The following is a 10,592-nucleotide window of genomic DNA, read 5'->3' as shown; positions in this document are numbered from 1 at the left end:
TTCAAGAAAAAGGAAGGTCTAGGCCTGTTGAGATGATGAAAATGCTTTATTCTTTTTTGCTATTTTGATTTAACCATGCTTTTTTTGTAGAATGTCTTGGAGTCTATGTAGTCCAGAAATTGTATCAAAATACAATTACAGTTATTTCATTGCGATGATTCAATGCAGCCCCATCCATCATCAGCCTGTATAGCTCCAACCACAACACAAAACCTAAATAACAACATTTTCTCCACCCAATCTCAAATTAATATAAACCTTTAGAATATTATGCCATCTGAAACCCAGAAGCAGCCAAAGAGGAGCAGTAATAATTAAAGAAATTAAAATAAAATATAGCTACCCAAATAAGAATCATGTTAAACTGAAGTGAGATTGTCCCTCTTAGGTTTATTTTAATCCCAGTTAAAGGCATTAGCCGAGTGTAGGTCCGTGGATTAGAAGAGCTACAACCAAGGTCTTTCATTTTCTCAAGGGCAGGAAGCATGCTCCCACGGGTCCTTCCCCACAGGGCCGCTCGCAGAAGGCAGCCACACATGATGAAGCCTGTTGCCTGTTGTTTAATCATTGCTTAGACTGCATTTGAATCCAGGCGCACATCACCAAAACCCCATCTTTAAATGGCACTTTTTTTTTTTTTTGTAAATTAAAACCTTTTTGATTCACTGGAATGTGCATTACTGCCTCTGGATAAATGTTTGTAAACGTTGTTACTGGTTTAAACCCACTCCATTAGTTTTATTTGTTCCTCCTTTTCCTGAACTTCATGCCTTTCTTGTCTTTCTCTGTGCTGTCTGCATGCTGCATGTTGCTCAGAGCGAGGACGAAGAGACAGATTATGAAATGAATGACTCTGATTAGGGTTGAGCACTTATGAGTCGATGGTGAGTGCTCAACTGCTCCCAGTCTCCAGCACTCACCCCTGGCCTGTCCTCCCTATGTGCTCCCACCCAGTACACATTACACTACTGACATCTAGCACTCATCTGACTGTATACATATTGCATAGCACTCAATTATAGGCATCTGTTTTAAATGTAGGTAACTTTTACTGTCTGGCCTCAGACGTTAAAACCCACCTTATTTCTGATTGCAAATCATAGAGATTTTCGGCCACTGGAACCTGGATCATTCTGACACCCTAACAAAATGTGCACAGTGTAAATGTTAATTTGTTATTGATGCCTATAATTGTGGAGGGCACTGAATCAGCTGGTCAAATAGGTCTTTGAGAGCAGATGAGAACAGCTCTTTGGTTTTTCGGTAGTGTAATTGAACCCCCTGTAATTACTGCCGTGCCTGCTGCCTTTGTTAATAGGGGCCAAGCTGAATCATCAGCTGCTGCATTTTCAGTTCTGGTCCATCAGTCAGAGAAGCATCCATTTCATCTCAATAAAGGTCACTTTGGACTATTGCCATATTGTTACAAAATGAAAATCAAAATAAGTTATAACTAGTGAACACAACTATATGCTACTATATGCTGTATAGCATCAACCCTCTGCTCCATCTGTATTTCTGTAACCTGCCAAAGACTCTCTCACTGTGACCAAAGTATTGACCAAAATCCCTGTTTGTTCTTGACAGATTCTTCAGGAAAGGGGTTCACGAATGTGAAGAGTATTACGAACTCCAGGTGTTATGATGCAAACATATCATCCCTATGGAAGAACATTTGGCACAATGGAGTGTTTAAAGGGGGGTCTACGTTGTCTTTTCTTGTCCCTCCATTTGCTTTTTTATTTCTCAATGTAAATAGGTATGTTTACTGACAATTTGTGCCTGTCTGTTTAACTGGACCTTTGAAAAGTGTAGAATTGTAATTTACTGATATTTAATGCTACAAATGTGGCCGACTTCATCGGGGCCAACTATTAACTCAGGGTCATCTGTTGAGTTTATTCATGATATCCTCCAGCTCAAGGGTCTGGTAAGGGACTGGGCTGGTCTTTTGTAACTCAAGTATCAAAACTTTGAACAAAATAAGACGTTAAGAAGGGACATGTTCAGATTTATGCAGGTAAATGGGAATTCTCCTCTCACACACTGTTAAAAACACCAGTTAATATTTATAGCATGTCTTCATCTCCAGCATGTCTTGGTACAGACTCAATAGAAAAGAAAACTGGACACCAAGTATTGCTGTTGAGATGTGTGGGTATTTTTGTCCACTGTATATACAGGGGGCATTATTTTAAAAGCCAAGTTTTCTGGCACCCATACAAATATTTTATCTGCAACAAAAAATGTAAAACATGACAGTGGTGGATCCTTCAACTTGATCTGTCACCACATCCACCTTGATATATTTTGTTCAAATATGAAAACTGTTTTGATGTCCTTTTTAAATGTGTTTTGCCAAGATACTTGGCACTGGAAAAAATATGAACATTGTCTTGATTATTTTCTTAACTGATTTCTACAGTGACTTTCAAAATTTTTGCTTGAGGGAATATCATTAACCTTTCTGGGGCCATTTGAGGACTGGAAATGTTCAAAGGCAGTGGTGAAGGAAATTTTGATCATATCTAAGAGAACTTGATGTATATAATTCAAGATCAATATTAATATTTAACTCTTAAACTGCACGTTTTGTACACTGTATAGAAAGCATAACTTCATTAGAAGTTCTTTATACTGGATCTTTATGAAAAAAATAGTTTTAAATTCTGTTTTGCATTGTTTGTACAGGTCTACAAATTTCGGAATTAAGGATTGATGCTGAGTGTCTTTCAGCATGAACATGCTTGAGACATGTTTTGATACCAATAACAAAGCTAAACCTGGCTGGCTATGAAGTTGACTGTTACATTTAAGAGTTTTTTGGGGTTTTTTTTCTTAGGGAGATGAGATTTCTTCTGAGCATTTTAGATTTTTGGTTTATAAGCAGCATTACAGCACTACAGTGAATTACCACTGTGCACATTGCTAATGTCATTGTAAATAGTGCATTTTGAAACACTTTTAATAGTTGTTTTAAGGTTTTGATGTGTTTTTATAGATTCATCATACTTTCACAAGTAGTAATCATTTACTGTTGCCTTTCCCCTGGTTGACCAAAATCCAATGTCTTACGTGTATTGTGCACATTGATCAGTGTCAGGGATGAGTAGTTTGTTGGTTTTTTTTGTTTTGTTTTTTTTTTTTTCGTAATGCTGGCTCACATTGTAAATAATTTAGTTAATGACAAACATTTGCTAAATACACAACAGTTTTTATAGTCTGAGATACAAGTATGAGATGCATGTTTGATATAAACATATGTACACAAAGACACAAGGGCTTTTAAAGTGAAATATTTGAGAGGATGACTCGGGCTGGATTTCCTGTCAGAGCTAGGCTATGTTTACATTTGCTATAGTATTCTGAAGCCTTCCAGTTAACACTGTCTTGCACTCCCTCACACATGTTGATACAAGTCTGACTTGTGTGACTTTACTGCAGCTAGCACTCCCATCTGTACTGATATTTACATCTTTGACCGATTATCAGTTTTAGCAACCTATGCTAGAGCGTTGCAGACAATCTTGCAATCTGCCCCATCAATGGCAGACTCAGTCTTAGTTGTGACAGATCTTTATTGGCCTAGAGTAGCAGTTTGTTCATGTAGGTTTTATAAAACTGTTTTGTAGTGACATTTAATGTTTATTTGACTTCACTGTCTAGTAGATGTATTACAGAGAAAATGTTTTACAAATGCCCTGTAATACAAATATGGCCCTCAGCCTGTTGTTTTGTTCAGGTTTCCCATGTATTATCATTTAATGTGATGGATATACTTATAAAAATCTGTAGCCTAATACTTTTAAGTGCCCACCTCTGCATTAAAGTCATAAGCCACAGACCACTGTTATGCATGGTTATATATGAATCCAAACGTGATCATAGGGAGTGAATGTTTCATCTTATTACTATAACTAACAACAATCATGTTGATTTGTTTTTCTCTCATATCACTACACTCTCTATGATCTTATGCAATTATAAAACAATGTGCAAAGTAACTATGAGGTTATGGCTATATAGAACGTTATGGTATTGCATAATGTAAACCCAATAAAAAGTCCATGAATACCGATATTTGTGCTTGCGTGCTTCTTGTCTGAGTGGTTTGAGTGATGGATATCCAAATCATTATTTGATAAATAGCGACATCTAGTGTGGCTTCAATTTACTGAATTCATGTACTCTAGTCTTTAATATTTGGGATACAATTACTTAAACAATATAGTGTTTTTTTTTACTATTATTATTATTACTATTATTATTATTATAGTTTGATCTAAAGGCATTTTTTCATTTACATGTATGAATATTGATAGAGTAGACAAAGATTATAGAAGGGGTAAAGCGAGTATATAGTTACTTCGATGTTGAATTGTTTTTGTACATGCGCACTTATAGTCAAAGGTTAATTTGGCACATATTGAACCTAGCGAATTACACAAGAAGTTTAGGTTTATTGAGAAATCAGAAGTTGCATAACTGAATCAGTTCTGGCATATATGCATGTGAACTCTAAGCAATTTTAAAATGTTCCGAGCTTCCTTGAATACAAAAGCCAAAACCGGAAGTCCTGACATTATACTATTTCATTTTGCTGCTCGCGTCTGGTTGGACTCGAAGCTGGTGGTTGTTCAGGAGGGAAACTTTACAACCTTTAACTGGATTTGAACACGTTCAGTTCCTTCAGTGTGAATAAAAAACACAGTGCCGCCGCATTGAAAGGTAAGGGAATGCCCTCGTATTTGAAAACATGCCATATACTTGCCTTGTTCTATGACATTTTGCCCGCTTCTGTTTGCGCCATTTTCGCTAGTTTTGTAAGGCATTTGTGTGCGCCATTTAGCTCTACCGCTCTTTGTCTTCCTCCTTATTGAATCAAAGAGTCACTCTACCATTCCGGTTGTTTTCTTATCTCCTGTGCCCATTCACTCCTGTATTGTATTTGGTGAGGAATGATTGCAACAGCATCGTTCTCTCCCAATCAGAGGCCAAAGCAAACACAATTGCGCATTTTTGTGCTGCATCAGGCCGTGTCAGCGCTAACGTTTTAGCGCCTGTTGTGACAACGTTCTGGCGCACACGAGTTAGCTTCTAGGCTAACCGGCTGTTAGCTTTTTTAGCAGGTGTAGCATACTTTTATATTGGCTAAAGTTTTGCCTGATGATAAAAGTTTCCCTTGATAACCCATATGACAAAATGACTAACAAATATTATCCGTATGCACACTGCAGAGTCGTGGTAGTTTTAAACTTGTAGAGCTTCTGTATCATGTTTGACTTGTCACAGGACAGGCTAATTTAGCTAATCCATAGAAATAACCTAGTCTAGTTATATTTTTTACTATTCTTTAATTACCTTGTTTACGAGGTTTTGCATAATGTCAGGGCTTACTGTTAGGTTACTCATGGCACTAACAGGGTAGAATCACGTTACTTATGTCAAATACATAAGGGGGGGGGTTTAGTAAATTCATAATAATATGTAGTTGATGTCTCTACACTTTCAGGAGGCTACCAATCATGTCTGGGATTGCATTGAGCCGGCTTGCCCAGGAGCGCAAAGCATGGCGTAAGGACCATCCATTTGTAAGTGAGAAACTGCTGTCAGATTGACCCGTTTGGTTGTGATTACAGTTAACCTCCTGTACATTCATATTTTTTCAGGGATTTGTTGCTGTACCAACAAAAAATCCAGATGGGACCATGAATCTCATGAATTGGGAATGTGCTATTCCTGGCAAGAAAGCGGTAATCTATTCAATACTTTGTCCAAATCTATTAAATTGCTTACTTGTGTGAAGTGGCTGTTTTTGGTGTTTTGAAGTATGTAAATGTAAGTTTTCTCTACAGACTCCATGGGAAGGCGGTCTTTTCAAACTCCGCATGTTATTCAAGGATGACTATCCCTCTTCTCCTCCAAAATGTAAGTTTTAAGTATGAATTGGCATAAACTAACAAGCAGCTCTATGTCCAGGCTTATTGAATTATTAAGTGTACATACAGCATTTGCTGTATTATCAAGACAAACACATCTCTCCTCAGGAGAAGCAACTAAACCTTAAAAAAATATATAAGGTAGTATTTTTGCACCTAGGCTGACAGTTATAGTTTGGGTGGAACCATGGCATGATCAAATACTATAAAGAAAAGATCCTCCCACATTCACTAAAAGGGTGATATGTAAATGGTGGTCATGAACAACTAGAATTGTATTCTGTCCACTAAGGCAGTGGTGGTGGGCTTCTCTGTAGGAACCTTCATTGCTCTATTTAGTCAATTGTATTTTCTTATTGTTTCAGGTAAATTTGAGCCACCACTTTTTCATCCAAACGTATATCCATCAGGCACAGTATGCCTTTCTATTCTAGAGGAAGACAAGGACTGGAGACCAGCCATCACGATAAAACAAGTAAAATAAAAATCACAACTGTCTTTTGTTTCAGATGAATGATAATTTTTATGTACCCATTGTATTCATCATTGTGTGTTGTGTAGATCCTACTAGGCATCCAAGAACTCCTAAATGAGCCAAATATCCAGGATCCAGCCCAAGCAGAGGCCTACACAATCTACTGGTAAGTTTTCTGCACACATTTTCAATTACAGACACCAGTCTGAAATGTCAACTACAAGATCAAAAAATGAGACAGAGGCAGTGACAAAAAGTAATGTCCTAGTAGCAGGCTGAGCTCTAGCCTGCTATAGAGCTGTATATGCTGCTATATTTGTATAAGGTCATAGGTGTGAATGGTAGTAGTTAGCATTTAGTATAATTTAAAATGTAACCTAGTATTAAATTATTGTGAAGCCTCCATTCAGTATGCAGTTTTTTTTTATCTTTTTTGTAAAATTGTACTTGTACTAAATACATACATTGATTTGCTTTTACTTTCAGCCAAAACAGAGTAGAATATGAAAAAAGAGTTCGAGCACAGGCCAAAAAGTTCTCTCCATCATAAGGAAGAAGGCTTCAGTTGAAGGAATGGGTTTAACAAGGATCACCTCTCGCTCAGTCTCTCAATGAATGTGCTCCTCTCACATGGAGACTCACTTAAAGACTTGTATTTAAACTCCACACATTCTGTGCCATCCGCCCTCCCATTTTTTTTCTTAATTGCCGGTTGGCACATAATGCCGGGAGGGAGTGGGTGCTTGGACACCCTGATTCTTTCTTTTTAAACATTGTCTTATATGGTGCAAAGGACACAGCTCAGTACCAGACTCTACTCCGTGAAGCTGGCTGTCATCAATGTTCAAGAAAGAAGTGTCTTGTTTTTCTTTACCTTCTCTTGGGTTCCCATTTGTTTTCAATCCACCTAATGTACATTTTGCTTATTTCATTGTCAGTATTCCCACTGCTGTATAATGACTGGCACTTTTCTACTGTCGTATCTCACTAGTGTCTCTAGATTCCTCAGTCTAATTCTTTCCCAGGTTTTCTACTCGGCATGCTGTAATATATCAGACTCTGCTGCCTCTATTTTTTGTTTGTTTTCAGAGTTTGCTTTGAAATAAATAAAATGGCCACATTGACTGAGGCAGGTAGGCTTTCTTCTGTATCTGGCTGTAAGGTAAAATGGTGCTTTGTTCATGTATGTGTTGGCATAAATAAAACTTTTTATAGAATATATGCACATATTTATTGGCTGAATAATATGTACAATATTGTTTCTGATTATATTTTATACAGAATACACATTGGGAAAAGTCATTAAAGCTCAGCTCAGTTCAGTTCATATTTCAGTAAAGAATATCAATTTCTTCTGTTTCGTCAAATCCCATGATCATGCATTTTAGTGGCTCACTTGCACCCAGTGCAGACTGCTGGAAGGTACTGAGGGTGCAGTAGTCGTTGCAGTACCAGGAGGGGCCCCTCTCCAAAGAGTGGGCACTGCTGAGCCAGCAGCCAGAGTCCCTCTCTGCAGGACTTCTGGACTGTGGGCTGAGGTAAGCACTGGTACAGCTGGCTGTAGCAGAGTCCAGCTCCGATGTACTCACTGCATAAGGAAGACCCGGCTCCAGTAAAGCACCATCAGGCTCACTCACGTTGGCATATGCACTTTGAGTCACTCTGGGGGAAGCCTCACAAATATCCTCATACTCGAACATTTTGTCAATGTGAACAGTTTTTTCTGTCTTTGGCAGCTCCATAGTTTTCTCCATCACTACCCAACTCTGAAATGTAGAAGAGAATATTTTATTAACATTGCATTATTGTATGTGAACTTAAACAAGGTGCAAATCCCACCTTAAAATCCCCATTGCAGTCAGTGTAAAGAGTGTGAAAATAAGACTCTGGAGTTGGAATGAAAGTTTTCACTCTCCACCTGCAAGAGTAATATAGATCTATAATAACTGGAACACTGTCACGGTCAATCTTTGCTCTGCCAAAACAGTATAAAATATAAAACTTTGAATTCTTACATCTTAACAGGAATGAAACATAAAATAAGGAAAAATGGCACCAACATGCACACAAGGATGAGCACTCTTTCCAAGTATATGGCGAGTGGATTATTTTCTGTAATGAAAGAGAATTTTATTATTGAAAGATTAAGAAGGAACAAATTTGTTCACTATTGATGTTATCATGAAAATTGTTAGTTATTAATGGTAATTTTATTTCAAGTATCCACAACAATCTGAAGTTGTTGTTTTTTTTCATAGTATCAGTTCAAACAAAAATCCATAAAGGAAACTGCTCTGTCTTGAGATATGGTATGTGCATGTATATGCAAATGTTCTACCTACAGATGGACTATGGTAGCTTTCCTGGTAGAGGATCCCCAGCCCGCTTCATCTCCACGGAGATGGTATTTTGTTTCGTATATTCCTCAGTATGGCATTAAACATATAATGTTTATAATTTAAATGGTATATGCTGAGATATTACCCTCTGCAGTCTTCCAGTAGATCTCTGTGGACCAGTCACTCCATTGTCCTTTGTAATGAGCCTGGTTGGGTTCAGACCGGACCTTGGCAGCATACTCCGTGTCAGGCAATAAAATACCATCTCGAACAGTAAAAGTTTTTTCATACGTAACAACATCACGTAGGCTCCCCTGTGACATAAGTTTATTGTATTAATAAGTGCCTACAAACAATAATTTTCTAGTAGTAATAGTAATCTAACATTGAACTCTTGTCCTTTTTTGTAGAAACGTAGCTGATATCTCAATTTTTGGTCAAGTTCCGTAAAATCGTGTTCCTCATACTGGCTTTTCCAAGAGAAGCTGTACCGACTGGAGTTTAGACTCATGGTAAAGTTACATGGTGGCATTGGTTTAACTAAAACAGCAGGAAGAAATAAACAAAAAATTCATACAAATCACATTTACATTTGTGTTGAATACAAGTTGAGTTCTCACTGGTTTCAAAAGGGATAAACTTGTCATCTAGTAGCTTACAGCTCTCTGCCTCATTATGGTAACAAAAGAAGATACTGTAGACATCAGTATCCACAAAAACAAAGGGTACTTTAACAGTACAGAAGAAATGGTCCATCTGCCAGTTCAGCGGACACAGAGTAGGCTCACTCCTGGAAAATGGGAAATGGTGAGGGCAAATTTTCAAATAAATAAATTAACAAAATCTAAACTAAACAAAGGCATTAATAGGAAGTATCACTTACTCCACATCTGATTCTCTTAATTTGAGCTTTTCAGGGATGAGATCTGCAGACAGGTTGCCTTTCAGGGTGCAGTTAATGATGGACACGTAGTCATTAACACAGTGCAAGATGTAACTCAAATCTAGACAATACACACTGAGTGAGGTGGAAGAAGTATTCAACTTTATATTCAAAATATAATAGTCAACAAATATCTTATGTAAATGAGAATTATGGCTGTACAAAACTATGTTTTAATACTTGTTATCATATCTTACAAATATGACTGATAATGCTACTTAGCCTGTATTATTACACTATCTAATACCATATGTCTAATACTAGGACTCATAATCCTAATCATGCTTCTACTCAGTAATATTAATACTACCACTACATACTAACTCTGTTTTTTTTTTAATAAGATGAAAAAAAAAAAAATCTTGGAAAAAAAATATAGAGAAGCTATTGGATATTTTTGACATTACCTGTCATACGAACAAGCGTGAATAGCATTAAGAGCAGGATAGTCGCTGTCAGCCTGCGAGTTAGAATCATGTTGTAGGCAGGACAACGCTCTCGTCTGTCCTCTTTGCTGTGGGACCACAGTTCAGTGATGTCTGTGTGAAGCTATCATACACTAACTGAGAGAGAGGTATCAGTCAATCTTCACTTCAGATACGTATCTTTCTCATGTGACCACTGTGTCAGGATACACCCATTTGTGCTACTAAACTATATGTTATCTTGATAATATTGGTAATGTTGTAACCCATAGTGGTTTATTTATGTGAAGATAGATTTTAGTAAGAAAAGGAAGCCAGTATGTGTTTAAATGGGGCCTCAGTCATCATAGCTTTACCACAGACAGTATCTTACCGCACTGCACTGTCTAAAGGGACATATATTTTTAAAATTATCTAAAAATGTTTCTACAACTGTGTGAACTCTACATCTCAGTTCATACCGTATGTTGT

The 10,592-nt window shown here is 37.3% G+C and overlaps 2 protein-coding genes across 2 annotated transcripts; one reads left to right on the top strand and one right to left on the bottom strand.

Moving 5' to 3' along the window:
• The first annotated feature begins 4,496 nt into the window (after positions 1-4,496).
• ube2ib (ubiquitin-conjugating enzyme E2Ib) lies at positions 4,497-7,631 on the top strand. The gene is made up of 7 exons (XM_020924167.2): positions 4,497-4,728; positions 5,513-5,591; positions 5,670-5,753; positions 5,856-5,928; positions 6,305-6,414; positions 6,501-6,580; positions 6,901-7,631. The coding sequence occupies exons 2-7, from the start codon at positions 5,526-5,528 to the stop codon at positions 6,962-6,964; spliced, it is 477 nt and encodes a 158-aa protein (XP_020779826.1). The 5' UTR covers positions 4,497-4,728; positions 5,513-5,525; the 3' UTR covers positions 6,965-7,631.
• A 96-nt stretch (positions 7,632-7,727) lies between these two features.
• Positions 7,728-10,190, bottom strand: LOC129407838 (interleukin-21 receptor). The gene is made up of 8 exons (XM_055150079.1): positions 10,104-10,190; positions 9,637-9,757; positions 9,374-9,543; positions 9,139-9,293; positions 8,899-9,067; positions 8,430-8,526; positions 8,254-8,332; positions 7,728-8,180 (listed from the first exon to the last, which is right to left on the bottom strand). Exons 1-8 carry the CDS (start codon positions 10,171-10,173, stop codon positions 7,746-7,748), a joined length of 1,296 nt encoding a protein of 431 aa, XP_055006054.1. The 5' UTR covers positions 10,174-10,190; the 3' UTR covers positions 7,728-7,745.
• Positions 10,191-10,592: the final 402 nt, after the last annotated feature.

Source organism: Boleophthalmus pectinirostris, unplaced genomic scaffold (genome assembly GCF_026225935.1).
Source record: "Boleophthalmus pectinirostris isolate CB_2022bp ecotype Guang Dong unplaced genomic scaffold, ASM2622593v1 HiC_scaffold_14, whole genome shotgun sequence".
Taxonomy (NCBI): domain Eukaryota; kingdom Metazoa; phylum Chordata; class Actinopteri; order Gobiiformes; family Gobiidae; genus Boleophthalmus; species Boleophthalmus pectinirostris.
The sequence above is the reverse complement of the archived record's forward strand: the minus strand, read 5'-3'. Positions and strand labels throughout refer to the sequence as shown.

Bases quoted from the DNA above. Each gene is read 5' to 3' on its own strand.
- LOC129407838 (XM_055150079.1), bottom strand. From the start codon at position 10,173: ATGATTCTAACTCGCAGGCTGACAGCGACTATCCTGCTCTTAATGCTA. The intron at 9,758-10,103 runs GTAATGTCAAAA...TGTATTGTCTAG, and splicing joins CACGCTTGTTCGTATGACAG to ATTTGAGTTACATCTTGCAC. The intron at 8,527-8,898 runs GTAATATCTCAG...CTTTCATTACAG, and splicing joins CTACTGGAAGACTGCAGAGG to AAAATAATCCACTCGCCATA.
- ube2ib (XM_020924167.2), top strand. From the start codon at position 5,526: ATGTCTGGGATTGCATTGAGCCGGCTTGCCCAGGAGCGCAAAGCATGG. The intron at 5,754-5,855 runs GTAATCTATTCA...TTTTCTCTACAG, and splicing joins CTATTCCTGGCAAGAAAGCG to ACTCCATGGGAAGGCGGTCT. The intron at 6,415-6,500 runs GTAAAATAAAAA...TGTGTTGTGTAG, and splicing joins CAGCCATCACGATAAAACAA to ATCCTACTAGGCATCCAAGA.